The sequence below is a fragment of the Passer domesticus genome, chromosome 10, assembly GCF_036417665.1.
Source record: "Passer domesticus isolate bPasDom1 chromosome 10, bPasDom1.hap1, whole genome shotgun sequence".
NCBI lineage: Eukaryota > Metazoa > Chordata > Aves > Passeriformes > Passeridae > Passer > Passer domesticus.
Genome location: NC_087483.1, coordinates 13553857 through 13565302, shown reverse-complemented (window position 1 = coordinate 13565302; position 11446 = coordinate 13553857). Strand labels below are relative to the sequence as shown.

The window sequence follows — 11446 nt, the reverse complement described above, 5'->3', positions numbered from 1 at the left end:
GCTACATCCTGATGTTTTCTTCCTTCCCTAATCTTACTTGCTAGGACATGTAAAAATCCAGTCTTTATCAGCTGGGGGTGTGGGAGAGCAGTTTTTGATGAAGCTCTTACAACTGCATTGTTTTCTTTATGAGAAAAAAAAATCAGCAACTTAGAGAAATTAAAAACCTAAATGAAGTCCTTAAGAGTTCCTCTTAGTCACTTCCAAACTTTTTTTCCTAATCCCTTTGAACTCCAGCAGTTTAATCAACAGCTTGTTCAGGATTAATTTTCTCATCCCAGTTACACGCACACACACAAATGTTCATCACAGAATAAATTAAAAAGCAGAATCCCCATAAAGAGCCATAACAATTTCACATTCTCTGGAAGCAAGAATGAAGGCCTCAGTAGGACAAAGGCTGAAGACAGAAAGAGCATCTCGTAGTGAACTCCTGGGACGCCGGGGGCCCTGTGCTGCTCAGCAGCACCGCACAGTCAGGGGCAGACCTGACTGCAGTCATTACACAGCTCAGCAGGTCCGGGCTGGGCAGTCACAGCCCTGCAGCCTCCCCAGGAGCATGCACAGGTGCATGCAACTGCCCAGATTCACTGACTGCAGCTCCTGAGCCAGCTGCCAGCAAGGCTGCAGGGAGACAGCAAGGCACCTCCCGGGATGCTGCGGGAAAGCACCGCTGGACAGCACCGTGCAGTGCCAACAACTGCTTGGCTCAGGGCTTGAGGACAAAGGGCACGTTTGACTGGGCACAGCTACGAGCATTAGAGAATGAAGGGAACAACATGGCAGGTGAAAACACATGGGCCATGAAGGAGCTCAGACTTCCCCAGAAACACTCCAAACGCCATTGTTTTTACTAATTCCTAGTCTGATAAAAGCACTTCAGGAGCTTCTGAAGAAAACTGCCTTATAGTGGGGAAAAAATCCCTTGTTCTAGTAGTATGTAGATGAGCTGCAGAAGGTGGCCATTGCAGCCAGGGCATTACAAAACAAGGTTCAATGTCTATGAAAAACAAAAGGGGTTTCAGGGAACAGCACCTGTCTCCTGAGCACTCCCCTGTCCAGGGAACACGGTGGGCAGCCCTGCAGTGCTGCTAAGGGGGCTGGCTGTGCAGACACTGCACTTAGGTAGAAAAGCTGTTTTGTACCACCCATCATGGCTTTGCAGAAGCAGCACTCACTCCAGACACCCTTCCTGGGATTTGTGATGCTAAAGAACAGCATTATTTGCAGAGCACAGGACTGCAACCTGCCAGTTTCAAGTTAAGGCCAAAGCTAAATAAACAAGTTGCGAAGGCAGTTTGCATTTCAGGTTCTGCATTTTGGGCCAGCATTTCTATTTGTTCTTATAGCACCTTCCCATTTTCACTGTGGGCATGGGGTGTGATTTTCCCCTGTATCCAAAGCTATGACAGTATTTCACAGTACAGGACTGCTTTGCCACTTTCAAATCAAGGTGACTCGTGCAGAGGATGGACAGAAATAATAGATGGCAGCAGAAACACAGCAGAACTCTTTCCACTCTGCCATCAGTCCTTGTGCTGGGGCAGGCAGGAGAGGGGGAGCTGTTAGGTGATGAGAACAGGGCATCTTGTGATTCAGGTGTATGGGGACTATTAAGCAGCACTTCAGCACTGTGCAGTTTGTGTCTGGGTACATGAACACCTTCCAGTGTCTTCTGTCCCTTGGAAATCTGTATTATGCAGGATGAGACTACCCTAAGTGCAACCTAACCCTTAACAGGAAGACATCTGTAAAGAGACTCCCTGACGTCATCACTGAGCACTGAGGACCTGCCTTAGCATGTCATGGTAATTCACAACTGCCTGTTTGCACAGAGATGTGTGTGTCTGTGTCTCTGTGAACCGAGGTGGTATGATCCCAACAGCTGTAAGGCTCCCAGATTCCTCTGCAAGCTGAGAGCTCGCTATCTTGACACTGATACCTCTGAGGGAAACAACTTTGTCACAGGTTCAGTGAAGATCAGAGGACCTTGATAAATTATATTTAAGTCCATGTCCATTTCAGGGCACAGATTTCCCCTGCAAAGAAGTAAAAATTTATTAATAAACTGCAATAGTTTCATGTAAGAAACAGGAAAGCAGGAATGCTACTAACCTTGAGAATGTGAAGACCAGTCTCTTGCTTTTTTCCTCCCAACTGCACATCAATCATCCACTTGACTGAAGGGTTTTACTCTTAGGCCTCTTATTACCATTGACCATATCACTTTTTACTTGGAATTTGTGAACAAGTATTCTGTTTATTAGCTTAATAAAAGCTCAGATGCATAGAGCTACAAACATCAGGCACCTCAGCACACACTAACACAGGGCTGCCCTTGATTTTAACTTCTTTATGCCACAGAGAAGTTAAGACCACCAGGACTTGAGATCCACACTGGAGATACTCCAATGAACACCAAGACCCACCATCACCTGCACTGTTCACCTTACCAATTTCAGTTACTACTGACTGGGCAGCATGGCTCTCACACCATACTTACACCTTATGTACCTCTGGAACACGTCACAGATACTTCTTGGGTTTAGAAGTCCTCTTGGCTTCCTCCTCACAAAACATATCAAATGTCTTAAAGAAGGTTGTCCATGCATCTAGACTATACATCACATTTATTTAAACAAGTATGCAATTTAAAGTCCCTGAGTTACACGTCGCCTCCTTACACCATTTCCCCAGAAATGCCTGCTTTTGCTTCACCAGTGAGCAGTATTCTTCCACAGCAGCATGCAGAGGGGATCTCCTGAGGCATGCCACCCTCTTGTGTCCAAAACAAGTTTCACTAGTTCCACCTGGAAGTACCAGGAAAGCACTTTACCAGAGTAGAGACAAACAACCCTCGGGTGTCTGGGCACACAGGTCTCTCTCAACCTCCCTTCAGCACTTTGTTGTTGCTGATGCTTGCATTTCAAACAAAGTTCAGTTCATTTCACACCAGGCAGGGAATTTGCACCAATTTCAATTTCAACAGATCATGATAAGAGTACCAAAAGCAAAAAGTATCAAATGTAAACAACTTGTAAACATTAGTAACACATCGGTAGATTCAAAGAACATGAATGACCACAGAGACAACTCACAATCCAGAAACAGCCTTTTGTCATGAAGTCTTTATGGCTTGAGAGAAAGAAAGTTAGATTTGTTTTTGATGTGGTTAGTGCAATTTTTTTTTTATTTGAGAGGTCAGTTAAGAAGAGTTAAACAGATGAATCCAGTATGACACCTCAGTTTCCGAGTTGCTTTTGAACCTGATCTGAAATATGGCACTGGACTCTCATTTAGAGTCAAGGCATTTGTGATCTCAGAAATAAAACCAGCTATTTGCCCCCCAGGATATGGAGAGGGCTCTTCAAGGGATAATTCATGTTTCATATAAAACAGAGGAAGGAAAGCTTAACAGCATCACAAGTGCAGCTGTGTGCTTGGCCAGTACCTCTGCAATCCACAAATACAGCTTCATCTAATACATAATTTATTTGGAAAAGTGAATGAAGGAAGGAGGAGTAGGCAGACTCATTGAAGAGATGGGTAATGCAGCATTTGAGAACAGTCCACTCCTGGAAATTCAGGCTCCTGCAAAGTAACCTTGGGCTTTTACACGAGGAAAGGCTACAAAAAGCATATTCCCCAACACTGTCTGAATTTAGATCCTCCTATTCTGCTATCTCATGCAAAGCAAGAACGAATATCCAAGCTTCTATCCAAAGCAAAAATCAGTGTCACTTTCCTTGACAGTGATAATGATGTTTAGAGAGAATTTTTCAAGTAGTGTACACCTTTCTGGAATCAGAATCAAGCTTCATGACACTCACCACATCTTCAGCTTTGATCCGAGCTATCCATTCCCTGATTCCAGAGACACCACTAGGTCTGGCACCACCATTTCCTTCCACTTATTGCTTGACAAGCCATGTTCATTCCCAGGACACCTAGCTCACCAGAGCGCTTTTGCTCTTCCCTTCATTTCTCTTCCCACATGAAGAGCTCCCATTATCCCTAACGGAAGTCAACACATGCGTGCACAGGACAGAGTAGACCTATTAAGGCTACATGGCTGACCAACAGAAATACATGTATGTAACTGAAATTTTCTTCTGCTCAGCAAAGGGCACTGAGTTTTAATCGAGACATTTTCACCTCTGACCCTTACTTCCTCATATCCACCTTCTCCCCCTACCCCCTTTATGTACGGGGAAGACTCACTGTGCTTCCCTGATGCAAAACAAGAAATAGAGATCACATCAAGTTTGCTCCATACACCAAAAGGTAAAAAAATAAACAAACCAAAGGACAAACTGGTTCACAGTTAACTATAAATAAAAGTGCAGTAAGTGTTCAAGTAGAGTGTAGAGTTTAAGCAAGCTGTACAACCACATTTGGCATAGTCATCTTTTAAAGGCCCTGCGTGGGTCCCTCCCGTTACTGACAGCAGGGGGAAGAGGCTGAACACTATTAGCTGGTGCTGGATTTACAGGTCCTCGTCCATTGCCTCTCCCACTACCTGCATAAATGTGGCCGTGGTTATACGTGAATGGAAATCCACTTGCTTCAGGTCCAGTTTGTAAACCATTTCCTAAAAAGACAGAAAAAACGTTATCACAAGTTCCGTGGGTTGAAATCACCAATTCCTTACACAAGTTTATCAATAGGGAATACAAGGAGTTTGCAGTAAACACCAAACCCTGAAGACCAGAAGAAAAAGCCTCTCTGGCACTGCAAGACCCCAAATCACAGCTTACCTTTCCCCTGCCAAACTACCTTCCCTCTATCCCTCTCTCTCAACTAAAGCAAGAAGGATCACAATAACAGCTGTGTAACACCAGCTACTGAGTATGGGCATTGTGTAGGCAGGCCAGAACCAAGGTTCCCTCTCAGTTTACACCTGCTCAAAGCCTTGAAGCATTTTCATATTTAAGATTCTGTGTTTAAATACAGCACAAAATTATCTGAATAAGTCAAATACTGGAATTCAGATGACCACCACATCCGTTTTCGTGAGCTAACCAGGCAGGAAAGACATGGTGTCTAGCAAGACTTGAAGTAATTTTTAAAGCAAATGTCTCAGGAAGTTTAAAAAAAGCAGAATTTCAAGTGCAGCAAAATCTTTTCAAAAGCATCACAACAATTTTAGTCAAGACCCCTTATGCAATACAAATATTCTAATCTCCTCCTCTCTCCTACAGAAAAAATCCTAAAAACATTTTCTGGAAATGTTCATGCTTACATGCTTGAGGTTCTGGCCCCAGTCTGAATGACTTTTTAGAACCTAGTACGTTTTTTTGTCACAAGAATGGAGAACCCTTGAAATAAATTTCTATTCCCATTAAGTGTTTCTCAATTTTTCACTTCTACAAACAAAAAAACTTACCCAATGGCCCAAAAGTACAAGTACCCATACCACTTGATGCAGAAATATTATTCTGTTCACCCTGTGCCTTTAGAGAAAGGTAAAAAAAAAAAAAAAGACATGGATCAGAGTAAGAAAATTCACACTTTTACAGAAAGGGGCTGATGATTTTTTCCCCCTCTGTGTCCTTACAGTGGCTACACATGTAATTTATCTCCTACTTCAATTATTGGCTAACTTCTAGCTATATATCACTGAGTCCCTTTTTCAAGAAGAGTCACATCTGATCACAACCTAGTGTGAAATATTCAGAACAAAGAGCACTTTAGGCCAGAAGCCCCAGAGAAGTTTAACATACCAGTTTGTTCTGCCCAATGTGTTCTGAGTTGGGTTCACTGTAGTTTGGCACTTCTGAGTACACCATGCAGAACCTGGGAAGAAATTAGGATTATTAGGAAGTTCTAAAGCCATTTTTTAACAGAGCTCTCAACTCCACAATTCACAGACCATATATTCTTGACATCCCATCACCTAGAAGTAATTAATGCAGACCCCACTGTTTAGAAAATATCTGTAGGTATTAAAAGGCTCTTTGATCCCTTTATAGGCTTGTGGTGAGGCTGCCACATCTTCCTGGTGAGGGCATTTCAATCAAGCAGAGGCAAGTATTCATTTAATCAAGAAGGTAAACTGGGCTAAATAAAACAAAAGGTGATGAAAGGGCTCCCTTTGTCTCTCTTCCAGCTGCATAATCTTGTCCAGCACCCACTCACAAGGTCACCTGAGGCACTGAGTCACCCAGCCTGCTCCCAGACAGGGACTGCATTACACCTCTAGAGAAAACACTCCCACACTATGCAGTGCCCCATGAACAATAATAGCACAGAGGAGCCCAAAACAGGCAATGCAACTGGAATTAAAAGGATGCTTCCATCCTTTTCCACTCAAGGGGACTATGGCAGAATAGGCCCATCAAATCACAACATGGAAATTATGGCAGAAAGGTGAAAGAGCTGGATCATTACACTGCTTGGAATGGTTAAACACAAGTGGAGCTCCCACCTGCAGCAGGCAGGTACAACTCAGATAAGGACTCTCATCACTCCAGCCTGCTGGAGAGAAGTCAGCTGGGTAACACTTCTGAGGTAATGGATTTTGTACAGGACAATCTGTAGATTTTTTTTTTTGTGTAAATCCCTCTGAACACTGGGCATTTCTGAACCATACAGGAGGATATCTAGCAACCCCAGAGCCCCACTTCCCTGATGACTGCAAGGTTTCCCACAGCACTTTGTGCAACAGGGGAAGTACCCCTCTGGTTAGAAAAGGTTGCTATTTTTTCTGTTGCTCAAGTATGTTACTCATGTTTGTCCAGAGGCAAGAGCTGCTGCCCCAGTCTGTGGGCAGTTTAAAGCAGGTTTAATGAGGCTTGTTTCTGCTTGGACATGATTCACTGCAGTGACCTTGCTCCTCCTTCTCTGCATTGCCTGTCCCTCAAGGATGACACACATACAAAGGCTTCCACCAAAATGAAGTGGTTAATCAAGATAAGGCCTAGGTAAGCAAAGCAGATTGTCATTTATACATTTCCTCCTCCTAGACCTGTGCCAATGATGGAGGCTGATTGTCCTCAAAGTACCTACAGCCCAGACAGGGTCAGAGCTCATTACCTCCACGACCAACTGAGAACACACTTTTGCTGCCCTGAATTCCATTTCCTAAGAGCTACCAGGTCTCATACTTACCACGGCACTCTGCTGAGAGGTATGAGCACACAATACTTACTCCCCAATTTTATGCAGCTCCCCTCCTCGTCCCGTGTAAAGTGTCAGGCATCCTTTCCACAGAGATGCGTACCTGGGCACAGAAAGGAGAAGTGAAGCAGCTTCTTAGTGAATGAGCTGACAGAGGAGGTGGAAGGATACTATCTTCCAGGAAGCTAACAACTGTTACACAACAGCATGGACCAAAAAAATTCCCAGGGACCCCAAAGTCACCAACACCAATTGTTTATAGATCCCCACGTACTACTTCTAGCAAAAGGTACCGGAAGCTCAGCAGACTCCTTTGACAATTCCAGGAAAGCAGCCAATTATTTTGAGATTGGATGCTCTTTTGTTGACTGGAGCAACCCTTATGACTTGTCCTGCAGAGACAAGGCATTTTGCCAAAAGCAGTATCTGTGTTATATTTGGTGACAAGTCTCAGTTCTGCTTTCAGCAAGAACCAAGAAGAATCACCACTGCTTGCTGGAGAACAGCTACTGCTACTAAATGTGCATGATCAAAAGTGCTTCCATTCCTAATATAGGAAACCAGACTGGGTTTTTAAAGGCACAAGTTTGGCCATCAAACTCCAAGTGATGTATAGAAACACACTGAAATCGGTTTCTGATTGCAGGAATGTTCCCTCACAAAGACAGGGTGAGTGCACTCCATTCTTTATGGTGGCACTTGACTTCAAGCACTGAAATCTGAGCCACACAAAACCTTCTGTCTAATTGTTCCCTTCAGTGAGGGGCATCACACATGCAGAGAATGAGTACAGCACAGACCAGAAACACAGGCACAGTGCAAGGGAGTTAAAAAGAATGTGTGTGTTTTCCAGCACAGAAACAGGGAGCCTCAGCAACTGCACTCACAGGAGTCACCAGTCTGGACAAGTCACACCCGGAGCGTAAGGAAGTGGTATCTCTGGAACAGAGATAACAAACCTTGTTCTTGCCCTTTGCCTTATCTGCTGAGGCTGGGAGACATCCGGCCACACGCAGGGCCCTGAAGAGGCACCAGGGAGGAGTCAGGCTGGCAGGAGAGGACAGCACTGCCAGGGCAGGGATAACCTTTTCTGTACCTCAGCAGGAAAGCACAGGCACTGGAACTGCAGATACTATCTTGGGAGCTTTCCATCCAGAACAAGGATTAGTGCTCTTCACTTCATAGATTCACTTTAAAGATTCCCTCACTGCTTAACCTTTAATAGCCAGCTAGTCAGACAGTCTTGTGGCAGAAAATAAAGGAAAAGAGCTACCAAACAATAAATGTAAGTCACATACGTTTACTGGGAAAACATCCTGCAAACCATGTGACTAACAACCTCCAGCACAAAGTTATTCCACATATGCAAGCACTGGTTCTTATATCAAAAAGAGCTGGCCATAAAGCACTAAACTCCAGCACTAATTTCAAATTTAGAAATATAAAGCGCAACAGCTTCCTGTAAATGGGTTCACCAAATCACAAAAGTAAGCAAGTGTCTGCTTTTGCAGAGGAATGCATCTGCAGCTTGAAATTCAGCAAAGGGCAGAAAAAAGGCATGTTTACCCGTGGTGCCTGTGTAAGCTTTTCTGCTTGTATCAGAGAGCATCCTGCACTATGAGGCCAGATTAGCCCACAGAGCTGAAATGTACCTGCCTTGCAATGGCAACATCAAACACTCAATTCTATATAAATATAAAATTGTGTTTGGAGAACCCTGTATGCCAGCATGAGGCCAGTTTTCTGAAGATGAGAGCCAAACCAGAATGGATTCAGCTTTTGCCATTTCACTCCCTCCGCAGTCCTACGGGAGCATGCAATTCATGTAAATGAAGGCATGACTTTGCCACCCACCAGAAACAGTGATGTCAGCTCATAAATTTAATACACACAAGCCAAGCTCAGTTTTTTAGCTTAAAGGATGCCATGACTCGTTGCACAGAAGCACCAGAGCAGTTACAGTGAGCCAGTCACAGACTGGAGTACAGTAATGCAGCTGAACAGTATCGCTCTTAATTTGTTTCAATGTCATCTACACACGGGGCTTTGTGCTGGCCCAGAGCTCTGGTTTAGTTCCACCCATCCTTGAGCTCCACGTGCTCTCCACGCAAGCAGCCTTCCCCAGAACCACCTCTGCCGAGGAGTCAGCCCATTCCGTGTAAAAGGACATTTGCATAGGAGGAAGCAGCTGTAGTTTTGGTGGCAAGGGTCATGCAATTTCAGTCCAGAACTGAGAATTACACTCAGCTGAACAACTCAAGAGGAGCTCAGTTAGCAGCCCGAGTTGCCTTTCACCTACTTTTTCATAAAAACAAATTAACAGGACCTTACACACACTGCAGATCCCGGAGTGCCGAAGGCCAAAGGATCAGTGTAATGGATTTCTAGAAGTGCAACCTAACTGGCATGAAGAACTCAAATGAAACTCACTATGACTTTGCTAGTGACAATTTAAGTGACCCGGAAGAGGATTTTCAGATTGACTCTAACATTCTCACAATAAGTTTGGGGGTTGGGTTTGTTTCTTTTTTTTGATTAAATGACTGCTGAGGAACTATTTGCATCGAAACAAATTAACACATTCTACAGTGTAGCCCTAGAATGAAATTTTATAGTGAAACTCAAAAGGTTCTCCTCTGCTCGTCACTTTTGTTACATCATTCCAATGAAAAGCAACTTTTCTGAGTGATATGTAATTATCGTCACCTTTCATTAAGGAGCTGACTGCCAGAGTCAAGAATTAGCTGTGAAAATAAGAACATGCTTTGGACTTCCCCTGCTTGATTCGCAGGCCAGGACTGACTGTTGCATTGCCCCCTGCCCCAAAAGTATTTTCCTAGGGAGCTTTTTAAAGCCAACACAAATCTCTCCACCACCACCACCTCCTTGCTACAAACCCAAGCCCCTCCTAGCCTGTGCGCTCACGCTAGGCATGTTCTGGCCTGGGAAAGGTGGCTTTAATTTGGCAAGTGACCTCAGGGCGCTGGCTGGGTTACAGGGAGCGGGCGGGAGGCGGCGGCCGTGTCCCCCGTGGCCCTGGAGGGGCCCCGCGGGTGACAAAGGGCAGCGCGGCCCGGCCCCGTACGCACCCTTTGGTCAGGCGGATGATGTCCCCCGGCTGGATGAGGCCGCCGATCTCGTCCCACACGCAGATGGTGATGCTGCCCGTCTTGTCCGCCACCTTGCAGGACCTCACCTCGTGCCCGTCCTTGGTCTTGGTGACTCTGCCTGCGGGGAGAAGCGCGGCTCAGGGGGGGCACGGCGCCGCCGGCCCCGCCACCCCGCCCGCCGTGACACGCGTGGGCGGCCCGGGGGTGGGGCGTGCCGGGCGCCACTTACCGATCTCCAGCACAATAAAGATGACATTTAAGTTTTTCAGTCCGGGTTTTATGTCTTTTATAAGGAAATACGTGTCGCTCGCCGCGCTCATGCTGCGGCCGGCGCGGGGCTGAGGGCTAGCGGGGCGGGCCGAGCCCGCATCCCGCGGGGGAGCAGAAGCAGCGCGGAGCCGGGCAGGGGGGCACCGGCGACCCTCACAGGGGACGGGGACACGGGCACCGAGGGGCTGTGCGGTGACTGTGCGGCACGCCCGACCCCCACCGCTCCCTCTCCACACCGACACCACCCGCACAGCGACCACCCCGCCTCCCTCTCCCGCCGGCACTAAGGAGCACACGTGCGCCGCGCTCCGCTTTATACCGGCCGGGCGCCACCAAGCCGGGCGCCGGGAGGGGGCGATTGCGGCGAATGGAACCGTCCGGGGCACGCGGAGCGCCGGGACTGGGTAACGGGCGGGCGCGAGCCGGCGCCGCGCGGCGATTGGCCAGCGCTGCTGCCGCCATCTTCTCCTGCTCGGGGCGCTGCCGCCGCCCGGTCGGGGCTGCCCAGTCGGGTGCGCTCCGTCAGCTCGCCCTGCCGCCCCTCAGCCCTTCACCCTCCTCTCACACCCTCGCCCACCGGCTGACTTCCCTCCGGGCAACAGCCCCGCCGCGCCCCGAGAGCGGCTGGTGCGGCGCCGCGGAGTAAGGGAGCGGTTCGCTGCCCTTCCGCGCCATTTTAAGCCCCGGCTGTAACACCGAGAGGAGCGTTGTCACAGTTACCCCGATTTCCCGGCAGTTCCACCCTCCTCCCCTGGGAAAAAAAGAAAGAAAGATTTGTGTGTTATTTTTTTGGTTTCCGGCAGAGATTTGGTGTTGGTTTCCAGCAAGCAGAAAAGGCTGTTGTCGGGGTGCGGACACCTCAGGGCTACACTACATCATTCTGACCCTGGGACCGAATGCTCCAGGCATGTGGGGAAAGCCAGGGGCTGTGCAGTAGCCTGCTTTAA

At 47.1% G+C, this 11446-nt stretch overlaps 1 protein-coding gene across 1 annotated transcript; it reads right to left on the bottom strand.

Moving 5' to 3' along the window:
* Window positions 1-2611: 2611 nt before the first annotated feature.
* Window positions 2612-10771, bottom strand: NABP1 (nucleic acid binding protein 1). Its single transcript, XM_064433881.1, has 6 exons — window positions 10459-10771; window positions 10209-10347; window positions 7151-7222; window positions 5724-5796; window positions 5387-5453; window positions 2612-4591 (listed from the first exon to the last, which is right to left on the bottom strand). The coding sequence occupies exons 1-6, from the start codon at window positions 10547-10549 to the stop codon at window positions 4404-4406; spliced, it is 630 nt and encodes a 209-aa protein (XP_064289951.1). The 5' UTR covers window positions 10550-10771; the 3' UTR covers window positions 2612-4403.
* Between the last annotated feature and the right edge of the window lie 675 nt (window positions 10772-11446).

Bases quoted from the DNA above. Each gene is read 5' to 3' on its own strand.
- NABP1 (XM_064433881.1), bottom strand. From the start codon at position 10,549: ATGAGCGCGGCGAGCGACACGTATTTCCTTATAAAAGACATAAAACCC. The intron at 5,797-7,150 runs GTAAGTATTGTG...ATTTCTTCCCAG, and splicing joins GAGCTGCATAAAATTGGGGA to GTTCTGCATGGTGTACTCAG. The intron at 4,592-5,386 runs GTAAGTTTTTTT...CTGTCTTTTTAG, and splicing joins TTGTACTTTTGGGCCATTGG to GAAATGGTTTACAAACTGGA.